At 39.9% G+C, this 12395-nt stretch overlaps 1 protein-coding gene across 5 annotated transcripts in view; it reads left to right on the top strand.

Moving 5' to 3' along the window:
- The window catches only part of Abhd18 (abhydrolase domain containing 18), a 53475-nt gene that overhangs the window by 8590 nt on the left and 32490 nt on the right, over positions 1-12395 (top strand). Inside the window, exons 1-4 of one of the 5 annotated variants that reach the window (XM_037206561.1) lie at positions 6-261; positions 2365-2472; positions 3352-3436; positions 9765-9865. In XM_037206561.1, the coding sequence (XP_037062456.1) occupies positions 2381-2472; positions 3352-3436; positions 9765-9865 (278 nt within the window). In that variant the 5' untranslated portion in view covers positions 6-261; positions 2365-2380. Of the gene's footprint in view, positions 1-5; positions 262-2364; positions 2473-3346; positions 3437-3643; positions 3696-9764; positions 9866-12395 lie in introns of those variants that run through there. The other 4 variants (XM_028895049.2, XM_028895048.1, XM_028895050.1 and 1 more) reach the window with 4 other exon arrangements.

Here is a 12395-nt window from a genome sequence, read left to right on the forward strand (position 1 = left end):
GCTTTCCCTCAGCCCCAGCTACGTCACAAAGCCACTTTAGCCTTTGTCAGGTACTTAAATTGAGTGTCCTAAGGACCAGAAAAGGCTAAAACTCACCCGGTTGTCTATATTCGTAAGACTAGAAAAGTAAAGTATATTATAAATACGAGTTTGAAGATTTGGTGGGTTTTGCCAAAGAAAATGGATTTCAATTGAATACTCAAGCTAAAACGGGAGATTTGTTACTAAGTGCAACCAAGGTTTTCAAAAGTGAATTTCAAGGTATTACCACAAACGTTTGTTTTATACATTCAGCCAGAAACATTTTACAGGAAATTCAAATGAATGATTTCACATTAGAAGTGTTGCTTCTTTGCATTTTAATAGCAGAGACACACTCTCAAAAAAGTGAATTTATTTGGGACTATGCAGGCGATTACAACCCCCAGGATATGTGTGCTGTGATGGATACATCTAAGGAGACTGAGACAAGTTAAAACTTTGAAGGCAAAAAGAAGTGCATGTAGGTTGTTGTGCACTGGTTACTGAGGCTTGCTGCACAGTGTTTCTTGTGTTGTTTGCTAGGAGAGAGGGTCTTCACAGAAGTGATTCTGATTGCAAGATTGTGGTTCAGACAATTGTAACTATACACCTAGGGCTGTCTATTACTGGAAAGATTTCATGGAAGTAGGCTGAATGCAGAGCTGTGGGCTTGGCAGTTTTTGTGATAGCCTAAGGAGTAACTATATCTAATAAATCTTTGGTCATGAGAATTGTAAACAGTATGAACAACTTGCTTTGCTGGTCCAGTCCTAAGAAGAAGGTAAAGTGCCAGTCCAGCTGACTGTGGGTTAAACTGTACATTATACAAAGAAAAATGTTAAGGCCGCCAGGAATGCCGCACACCCGGAAGTCTAGCATTTGGAGATCTGAAGCAGAAGGGATGCCCAGTTTGAGGCCAGCTGTGCTCTACCAACAACCATGGACTATAGACCAGATACTATCTCAAGAGAACAGAACAAAACAAAGCCAGGCATGGGGGTCATACCTGTGATCCCAGAGCCTGGGAGGATCAGAAGTTCAGGGGTAACCTCAACTACATAGTGAGTTGAAGACCAGCCTGTGCTGCTTGAGACCCCTCCCCTAAGGGAGGCAGGAACCCACATTAAATTGAACTTGTAATATATCAAAAAATATATATAGGTAAAAATTGTTCAAAATTTTTGAAGCAATAGATATTTATTAAAGTTAATTGATGTAAAGGTAAATTTTCATTTTTATTTTTTATTTTTTATTTTTTTGGTTTTTCGAGACAGGGTTTTTCTGTGTAGCTTTGCGCCTTTCCTGGAACTCGCTTTGTAGACCAGGCTGGCCTCGAACTCACAGAGATCCGCCTGCCTCTGCCTCCCGAGTGCTGGGATTAAAGGAGTGCACCACCACCGCCCGGCTAAATTTTTATTTTTCATATGTCTCTGTGCAGTTAAACTTGAATCTGAATCAGGTTTGCCCATAAATCAAAACTGTAGCTTTCATTTTTGTAATATTGGGGGTTTCAAGCCTGTTAAGCAAGCACTCTATCTTAGCTACATCTCAAGCCCAGAACTTTACCTTTTAATTGGGAAAAGTTCAGGTAAATATTAAAAATTTCTTGGAAATATTTGAGAAATTAGCTAGCTAGTGGTACCATACACCTTTAATCCCAGCATTGGTGAGGGAGAGGCAGGCAGATCTCTGAGTTTGAGGTCAGCCTGGTCTACAGAGTTTTAAGATGGCCAGGACTACACAAAGAATCCCTGTCTGGGGGTGAGGTAGGGGGACCACATGCACACAGAGAAGTAAATAGTGTCCAACTAGAAGCACTAGTTACTGTTGTTTATTCACTGTAACAGTTGGTGTGGTAGCCTGCTACACCTGGGACATTATGCCTGAAGTTGCAGCTTGACCCACTTCCCCACTAGCTATGTGGCCTAGGATAAATATTTTCTCTGTCTCAGTTTCTCTGTCTAACCCAGAGAATCCCTTTTCAAGTGTCCTTGGATAGCTTAAATGAGAACATGTGCTGTGTTGTCACTGAAATAGAGCCTGGCTGATACTCTAGTACTATACATCAGTCCCTACTCTTACTTTCCAACACAATAGATACTCCTCCTATCAGTCCCTGTAGTCAGGATACAAGCACTTACCCTAGAAGAATCCATCCTTGGTGAGGCCTTAGGCTCTTAATTTCTCTGCTTTAATCTCCTATTGTATTTTTACAGGGGCAAATTCAAGGGTTTACTCTTCAGTTTTGATTTTACCTGGTATTCAGATAAATAGTTAGAAAGTTGACCTGCTGCTTTAATAAAAGTGAAAGTATTTTGAAGTCATTTTAAATTTTACTTCTAGATGCTGTTTGGCACTCATGGGTGTAAGCAAGTTAGATATTCTGTACCGGAGACTTCTCCTCACAAAACTTTTCATCAGAGGATGGGGAAGGCCAGAAGATCTCAAGAGGTAGTGTGTGTGTGTGTGTGTGTGTGTGTGTGTGTGTGTGTGTTTCGTGAATGTTTGGCTGTTTATTTTGTGTGTATGAGTGCTTGCCTGCACATATATGTGTGTACCACGTATGTGCTTTGTGCTTTCGGGGATCAGAAGAGGGCATCAGATCTCTTGGAAATGGAGGTGTGAATGATTGTGAGTCACCATATGGGTGCTGGGAACCAAACCTGAGTCTTCAGCAAGAGCAACAAGTGCTCTTGTTGAGCACTTGAACTACTGTGACCACCTCTCCAGTCCATGAATAGTTGTTTTGAATTTATTGTTTTAATACACAGTTAAATTTTTATTTCGGTTATAAAATATTTTAGTTTCAAATCTAGATTGGCTTATTGAGGAAATTAAATATTTAACTTTATAAAACATTTTCCTTTCATCCTTTGAGTTATTTCTGTACATTTTAGCTTATAGCATCATGACTTGGGTACAAACTAGTTTTTTAGCATCAGTTATTGATAGGCTGGTTGAAGTTGTGTGTGGTTTCCAGGCACTGATTTTCTTGGATAACCTGAATTCTCAATGGCTGTGAAACTGGAATACACTGGAGCTCATGGGAAAACCTAAGAAAAATTATTTTCAGATTGGCCCCTTTCATTTTTAATTGTAAATGTGTTCATTACTTCTGAACAATTTTGTTTTTCATATTTTTAAGAAAAGTTTTCCAATTTCTAAAAGAGAAGAAAAAGTATCCTTTTCTATCAATGGTAAAAGTTGAATTGAACATGGCTTCTTGTTTGAATTTGCTAATTTTAATCACTATTCATCACTCATAACACAGTAGGTATAATAGTTAGCATAAAATGCGGTTAAAAAAACAAACTTTTTGTCTCCTAATAGACTCTTTGAATTCAGAAAGATGATTGGAAATCGAGAAAGGTGCCAGAATCTGGTTTCACGCGACTATCCGGTACACATTGATAAGGTATGCAAGAACAAAAGTGAAAAGATCTGTAGCAGTCATCCTGAGACAGTGCCACAGAGGATTTCTGCATATTTAAAGAATGCTATTCTACCCCAACCACGTTTTAATAATTTTATTCATAAGTAATGGGGAACATATGTTTAGCATTTGCCTGAATACACAGTATTTAGGCTGCATTTTTTTCTGAGTTTCATTTTGTATCCTTAGGCTCCTGAGGGTTCAATTATTCAACACTAAAGAAGAATATTAAAGAAGACTAGTAAGTATTAAAAGAAAGCCATCTACTTGGAGAATCAGCACATTAGGCATTATTTGCAAAAGCAGCCATTAGGAAATACCAGGGAGCTATAATAGAATACATTGCTCAGAGAAGGCTAGAAAGAAAATGCTCTGAACTTAGAGAAGGAGAGAATATTTTTGAAATTGTTTTGTTTCATAAGCAATCAGCTGCTTTTCTGTAAAATTTAAGTATGTGTAATTGAGTACTTTGAGATATTATAGGAGAAGGGAAATAGATGGGTGAATTTCCCAGTCCATTCCTGACCTTCGGCTGAAGTAAGTGTACTTGCATCTTTTAAATATTGGATATATTTAGATTTCCTTCGTCAGAAGATTCCCCCTGATAAAACCCAGAAACTTATAAATGGAAACCTTCTCTACACCATAGATGTTACATCTAGACTAAGTTTAAAATTTTTCTTTGTTACTCAAATTTTGGTGAATATTTCCATTTTTCTCTGGATTTTTTTTTTTCTTTTAAAATTATAGGCTCTTGGGTGAGGCAGTGGTGGCTCATACCTTTAATCACAGCACTTGGGAGGCAGAGGCAGGTGGATCTCAGTGAGTTTGAGGCTAGCCTGGTCTACAGAGCGAGTTCCAAGACAGCCAAGGCTACACAGAGAAACACTATCTTGGGGGTGGGGGGGGGGCACTTTTAGCCAGTGTGGTGGCTTTTGGGAGGCAAAGGCAGGAGGATCTCTGTGAGTTCTAGGGCAGCTAAGGCTACACAGAGAGACCCTATCCTCCCATCCACCCACCCCCCAAAAAATTAGTAGGCTTTTACTGGCTGAGGAGATGGCTTAGTGGGTACAATCCCCATTGCACAAGCATGAGAATCTGAGTTCAGATCTCCAGGACTCACTTCAAAGCCAGGCATGGAAGTGGGCGCCCTTAACAGTAGCATTGGAGAATCAAAGACAGGAGAGTCTTGGGGATTGCTGATCAGATAGTCTAGTAGAAACTGCAAGCTCCAGGCTAGTGAGAGACTTAGTTGCAAAAAATAGAGGTGCCTTTAATCCCAGCACTATGTCTGTGAGTTCAAAGCCAGCCAGTCCACATAACGAGTTCTAGGACTAGGGCTACGTAGAAAGACAGTCCCAAAATATAGAAAACAAATAAGTGGAGAACAAGTGGCTCTAACTCTTGCAAAGCTACGAAGGGAGCCTAACTAAACCTCTCTCCCACTAAAGAACTCAAGATTCAAAGGTTAAGGTGGGATTCTACTCTTCAGAGGCTAAATAGCAAGTAGCTCACCTCCTCTCCTTGTTGGCATTCTCCAAAAAGCCCTGGTGTGTCCCCCTCGCCCCTCCTTATAAATCCTTTTTCACCTGGCTCTTCTCTACCACTTCCTGTCAGCTAGTTGTTGATGCAGCTCCAGACCACAGGTGAATTTTATTTAATCAAATACATCTTTGCATCATTAAACAAATGTTCCAGAGCATGAACAAAAGTAACACATCTTGAAATAATATTCTACAACAACACACAGTAAAGAAATACATGCACAAGTAAACATACCAAGATATCAAGAGTATAGGCTTTTAAAATAAGAAGAGTGTGCCAAGTGAAAATCAAGTCTTCGTTCATCTCTGCTAGTTTCCACCTCCTGATCCTGTTTCTGTGCTTCCAGAGAGGATAGATAATTTTAACAATTTGAGATAAGACAGATCCCACCCTCAGGGTTTAAAATTTAAATTATAATTGACATGTCATAAAGTATACCTTTTTAAAGTATACAACGGAATGTTTTAGATTTGTTACCTAAGTATATAACCATTAGCTATCAATCACTTTTTTTTTTTACTATTTTATTCCATAATATTATTGATCCCAAAGACACACTCACACTCTAGCTATCATTTCCCACTGTTTCTGTCCCCACATACTGGCAGTTACTAATTTGCTTTCTGTATCTATGGAATCTCATGTTTAGGACATTTCTTTTGTTTGTTTGTTTGTTTGTTTTGTTTGTTTTTTGTTTTTGAGACAGGGTTTCTCTGAGTGTCCTGGATGTCCTGGAACTCACTTTGTAGACCAAGCTGAGATTTGCCTGCCTCTGCCTCCCAAGCGCTGGGATTAAAGGCGTGCACCACCACCACTGCCCTCCTAGGACATTTCTTATAAATAGAATTATGCAGTATGTGGTCTTTGGTGTTTGGCTCTTAGAAACTATTTTTAATTCATTAATTTTTACTTATTTATTGGGTTGTGTACATAGTGTATGTGGGTGGGCACAGATGCCACCTCACACATGTAGATTAGTAGACTAGAGGACTCTATAGACTTAGTTCTCTCCTTCCACCTCATAAATTCATAGACATTTGTGTTGTTTCTACTATTTGTTGGCTATTATGACTGTTATGAATAATGCTACTGTGAACTTCCAAGTACAAATGTGTGAACATTCTATACAAAGTAGTTATGTTTACTATACATGTGAGTTTATTGTTGGTTCATGTGGTAACTATGTCTAACCTAGCAAAACTCCAGAGATTTCACAAAGTATCAGCACCACTTTATATCCTCACCAGCACTGTACAGGAATCCCAGTTTGACCAGATTCTCACCAGCACTTGTACTTTCCTCAGCCCTCCTAATATAAATATCTCTGTGCTTGTGACTTGTGTCTCCCTAATATGAATGATGCTGAACTTCTTACTATGTTGGGCCAACTGCTAGGTCTTTTCAAATCCTTTGCTGGTTTTTAAAGAAAGTTTTATTTATTTATGTGTGTGTGCAGTGCCTGGAGAGGCAGGAAGGTTTTGGATCATCTGTAGCTGGAGTTACAGTTGTGGGCCACCTGGTATGGGTGCTGGGGACTGAACTCTGGTCCACTGCAAGAATAAGTAAGTACTCTTAAGTGCTGAACCATCTGCCAGTTTCCTTTACTCATTTTTACAGTTTGATTATCTGCTGAGTTGTGTCTTGCCCTGTGTTCTCTAACTTTGTATCTATCTTAAGATATTTTTATTCCCTTGCAGCCAGCCTCACATTGCCTGTTTGTTGAATTATTCCCCGTTCACATTAGTTGTCCCTATCCTCTGTATAGATCATTAGTGAGATATTAGCTTGCGATGCCTCTTTTATCAACTTAGTTTTTGAAAATAGATGAGGAGCCGGGCGGTGGTGGCGCACGCCTTTAATCCCAGCACTTGGGAGGCAGAGCCAGGCGGATCTCTGTGAGTTCGAGGCCAGCCTGGGCTACCAAGTGAGCTCCAGGAAAGGCGCAAAGCTACACAGAGAAACCCTGTCTCGAAAAACCAAAAAAAAAAAAGAAAATAGATGAGGAAATAGGTTTGGTTTAGCTTTGAGACAGGATCTCACTGTGTAGCCCTGGCTGGTCTAGAATTCACTATGTAAACCAGGCTTGCCTTGAGCTCACAGAAATCTGCCCATGCACCATCACCCTTGGCCAGGAAATCTTAAACTATAGTAAACGACATGAAAATTGAATACAGGGTATTCCTCCCTTTGGGTCCCTCCTACTCCTGAGAGTTCTTTCTCATTTTTTCTTACTAAACCTATGGTCACTCTCAAAAAAGGGGGCAGAGGGGATGAAATTCTTAGATTAAAATTTAGTACTTTACAGATTTTTTTTTCTTTGAGCATTTTTTAAAAATCCAGTGCAGCTCCAATTAATCAGTGTAGAATCTGGGGAGCTGAGAATATAGATCTGTTGATAGGTTGTTTGCCTAGCTCGCACAAGGCCTGGGGTTTGATAGCCAGCCCTCTATAAAACCTGTTGTGGTGGCACACACCTGAAATTCTAGCACTTGGCGAGTGGAAGCAGAGGATTAGAAGTTGAAAGACATCCTTGACTATTCAGTGAGTTCAAGGCAAGTCTGAGTTACACACACAGAAGATATACAGTGTATAATATAACATTAAAGCCATCTCTATTTAGGTAAAGACAGTACAGTCAGATCAGGAATACTCTGAAAAGGAAGAATGACATAGAGATTAATGTAGTCATATATATACATGAATGTTGTAAACCTGCACTTACTGAAATATTCTGCTGGTGCAAAAATATAGGTTGATTAGAATCTGATCAGCAAGGCTTGGTAACACAGCGGGTGGTAAAAGAGCATTTTAACCTTTTTAAAAATTAAATTTAATTTTAATTAGTTAATTAATTTTAATTTTAATTAATTTGGTTTTCCAAGACAGGGTTTCTCTGTGTAACAGCTCTGGCTGTCCTGGAACTCACTCTGTAGACCAGGCTGGCCTCGAGCACACTGAGATCCACCTGCCTTTGCCTCTGAGTGCTGGGATTAAAGGCATGCACCCTGCCACTGCCACTACCCAGCCTTAACCTTTTTTTTTTTTTTTTAATTTGGATTGTTAAATAGATATTTGCTCAGCCATCTACATTTTGTGGTTTGTTTTATTTTTGTTGTCATTTTTGAGACAGGAAATCTCTGTAGCTCTGGCTGTCCTGGAACTCACTCTGTAGACCAGGCTAGCCTCAGACTCAGAGATCTGCCTGACATGCCCCAAAACACCCAGCTTGTTTTTGTTTTTTTAATGGTAGGGACAAGGAATGTAGTTCATTAATAGAGTGCCTGTTGTGTGGAAGAAAACGCATTTACTAATGTTAATTCACAGACACAATGCTGGACTTTGAAAAATTGAAGTTTTGTTTTTATTTTTTTAGTGTTTGTTTATGTGATACTTTCCTGCTACTTTAATTTTAACCTTTGATCTGAAATAAAGTTTTTTATTTTAAGGAATGACTTACTGAGAAGTAAGCCTAGGTATTGAATGTTAGCCTTTTTTTTGTCTGAATTGTTTGAGAAAAGGTCTTGCTATGTAATCTAAGCTAGCTTTGAACTTATGAGGCTCCTGCCTCAGCTTCAAAACCGTAGTGATTTTAAGCACGTGTTAGCACCGCTGCCTATAAATTACCTTTACTACAGATGGAAATCCCCTTTTCTCCTTATGTAATGCACCAGCAGGTAGCATGACATCAGACCACTCTGAATATTTGGTATCAGCTTAGACTGCACCAATTATTGCTGCTTCCAAGTTGTACTTTTGAATGCTTTTATATTAAGTGCTTTTGATTTTTTTTGTTTAAGTAGTACCTAGAGTTGAACCCAGGATCTCTCTGCTAGCCACGTGCTTTGTACTAAGCTGTACTCCTAGCCCTGTTGAATGGTACTGAATTCCTTTAACTTGTATTTTATTTTGCGACATTGCATGCCAGTGTGTGAATTAAATTTATTATTTCCCCACATGAACTATGAACCAAAGACTGAGGGGCCCCCAGCTGGATCAGGCCCTCTAAATAGGTGTGAGAGTTGATTGGCTTGATCAGTTTGGGAGGCATCCAGGCAGTGTGACCAAGTCCTGTGCTCATTGTATGAGTTGGCTGTTTGAAACCAGGAGCTTATGCAGGGACGCTTGGCTCAGGCTGGGAGGAAGGGACTGGACCTGCTGGACTGAGTTTACCAGGTTGACCGCAGTCCTCGGGGGAGGATTTGCCCTGGAGGAGGTGGGAATGGGGGGTGGACTGGGGGTAAGGGGAGGGGGTGGGAGGGGGAGAATAGGGGAACCCGTGGCTGATATGTAGAACTGAATGGTATTGTAAAATAAAATAAATAAAATTTAAAAAAAATTTATTATTTCCCAACTAGACTGTAGAGTAGAAGGAAAACAAATATGTGAAGGAGAAGCTGTCTTTAAAAAGGCATGATGGATAATTCCCTGTTAGGTAAAGATAAATGGAGGAATTTGAAAGAAATGCATGAAATTTTTCAGAAAATACCAGTTATATGATAGTCTTTAAATAAATATGAAACTATAAATAGTCTTGAATAAAAATGTATCTTTTGGTGGGAAAAACAGTGGGGTTAAAAGGAAACATAGGAAGCACTGAAAAGGGGTTTGGTGCTAAGGATTTTCTTGTTGATAAAAGTGAGGCTTAAGTGAAAGAACTGAGAGAATGTTAGTTTTTAGTTGAATAGAATTTTTAATCATCTAAAAGTCCATTATAGACCAATACCTTAGTCTACATTGCACACACCTTGGTTTTCTTTTCTTTTAGGTTGAAGAGCAGTCAGATTGTAAGATCCTAGATGGACACTTTGTTTCTCCCATGGCCCACTATGTGCCTGGTATCATGCCAGTTGAATCCGTTATTGCAAGGTAAGAGTCTGTTCAGCAAGCGAGGTTGGTGAGTTGAGTCTAGCAAAGTGCAAAGGTGCTTGAGTACACGTGAGTACTGCTTATGCTCACAGTGTGGACAATGCCCTGAATGTCCACACTGGGAGATTAATTACCCTCTCATGCTTATTGCTGCTGACATGGAAATGAGGCCACACTCGATGAAGCTTAAGAAGTCGACACTGTTTTCATAAATCCAGACATTCACATGGTCACATAGAAACATTTCCAAAGGATTTTAGTCATGTGCCAACTCTGCTTATCTCTGAGTAAAGAGAGTTTGCCTCTCAAATTTTCACTTTGAGTAGTAGTAAGATAGCTTAGAGGGTAAAGACACCTGACCAATTCCCAGGACCCAAATGGTAGAAGGAGAGAATTCCCCCAAGTTGTCCTGACTTCCACATGTATGCCCACACACATACACACATACACAATAAAATTTCATTTTTAAGTGTCTTTCATGATAGTGCTATAGAGATGGCTTAGCAGTTAAGAGCAGTGGCTATTCTTTCAGAGGAACCATGTTCAATTCCCAGCACCCACATGGTGGCTCACTACTGTCTGTAACTCTAGTTCTGTAACTCTCAGATCCAATGATCTCTTCTGGTCTCTGTAGGCATAGTGTAAGACATCAATTCAGGCCAAACTCTCATACACATAAAATGAATTTAAATAAATATATATTTTTTTAATTTCTGTAATTCTGGGGCTGGAGAGATGACTCAATGGTTAAGAGCACTGGCTGCTCTTCCACAGGATCCAGGTTTAATTTCCAGTACCTACATGGCTACTGGAAACTATTAGTAACTCCACTAATAAGGGATCTGATTCCCTCTTCTGTTATTCATAGTACTGTATGCATTTGGTGCTCAGACATACATTCATATAAATACTTATACACATAAAATAACAATCTCAAAGTCAGACGTGATGGTGCATGCCTTTAATTCCAGCACTCAAGAGGCAGAGCCAGGCAGATCTCTTTGAGTTCTAGGCCAAACTGGTCTGCATAGTGAGTTCCAGTTCCGACAGTGATACATAGTGCAACCCTGTCTCAAAAAAGGAAAAAAAATTAATTAATTAATTAAATCTCAAAAATATTTTCTGTGATTCTGGCTGTGATTGTAGCTCAATGGTAGAGCACTTGCCTAAATTTGCAATGGGCATATACACTTTCTATAATAGAAAAAAAAGGGTATCTTTAAGTGAAGAAATTAAATAGTACCAATAATTTAGACTATGTAGGCTTATAGTCTACAGCAAAGTTCCCTAGGGTGGTTTATAATTAGCATGTGAGTTGTAAATCTAAGTAGGTATTCTAAAATATCAGTTCATTATTAACACTTGGATTTCTGGATTGTTTGAGACAGTCTTCCCAAGTGACCCTGACTGGCCTGGAATTCATGATCCTACTGCATCCAGGGTGCTGATTTTACAGGTTCCCACCACATCTAGGGTACTGATTTTAAAGGTTCCCACCACATCCAGGGTGCTGATTTTAAAGGTGTCCACTGTTATTTATTAAGCTGTGCTGTTTATTGTTCGAGAAAAGCCATGAGGTACAACAAAGCCCACTATAAGAGTTTATTAAGGGAAGGGAACAGAAGGGGGTGCTTAGGCCTATGGAAAGATTGTGCAGGAAGAGAGGGCAGAGGGATGAGTGGGACCCGCTTTTATAGATTCCTCCCACACTTGCAAATAGGGGCTTATGTAGCTATGCTGCAAATGAGCATAGATTATGTGATCAGATCATGCTGCGCGCAAGTTATGTGATCACACAGTACACAGATTACATAGGATGTAAGGCCCTGGATGACTAAGCATCTTGCCAGCATATGCATGGTCATTGGGGAGTGCCTAGGAATTCTAACATTCCAGACTCTTTGTTCTTATAAAAAATGGTGGGTGAACAGGAATGGCGTGTCTCCCAAAACTGCTTCCAGCTGACCCGTTGTGGGTCGGTTAACTTTTGGAGTTAAGGAAGGGGGCTTTTGAGGTAGCCAGACATTCTGAGGTAGTGGATTATTCTTGCTGCTTCAGGAATCATCCATCATCTTCCACTGCTTCAGGCTCTGTGACTGGTTTAGTCTGACAAAAAGTGCTGATGAGGCAGAAGAGGGAGTTTAGAAAAAATTTGACCTTGAATGGTGTCCTCCAGGGGTCCCAGGGTGAGGGAGGGGGTCCTGGGACCAGGAAAGTTTGAATTATACTTATCTGGAGTGGATCTGACTAGGTAGATTGAAGCTTGTTCTGGAGCTCAGGAGGATTTTTAAACATATGAAGAAGTGCCAGGAGCCATTCCCTGTGGTGGGTGGGTCCTGCAGAGGGTGTAAGGAGTCTGCGGGAGAAGGAAGTGAGCCAGGCCATGGTGGTCAGGAGAATCTTGCAGCCTAACTGACTAGCAGCCAGAGTGTTTCTTTATTTATACAGAATTTAGTTAGCAGGGATACATTCATGATGTTCCAAAACATAGATCATATCATTTTTGTTTTTGGACATGTGTTTCACTTCC

Source organism: Peromyscus leucopus, chromosome 6, assembly GCF_004664715.2.
Source record: "Peromyscus leucopus breed LL Stock chromosome 6, UCI_PerLeu_2.1, whole genome shotgun sequence".
Taxonomy (NCBI): Eukaryota; Metazoa; Chordata; class Mammalia; order Rodentia; family Cricetidae; genus Peromyscus; species Peromyscus leucopus.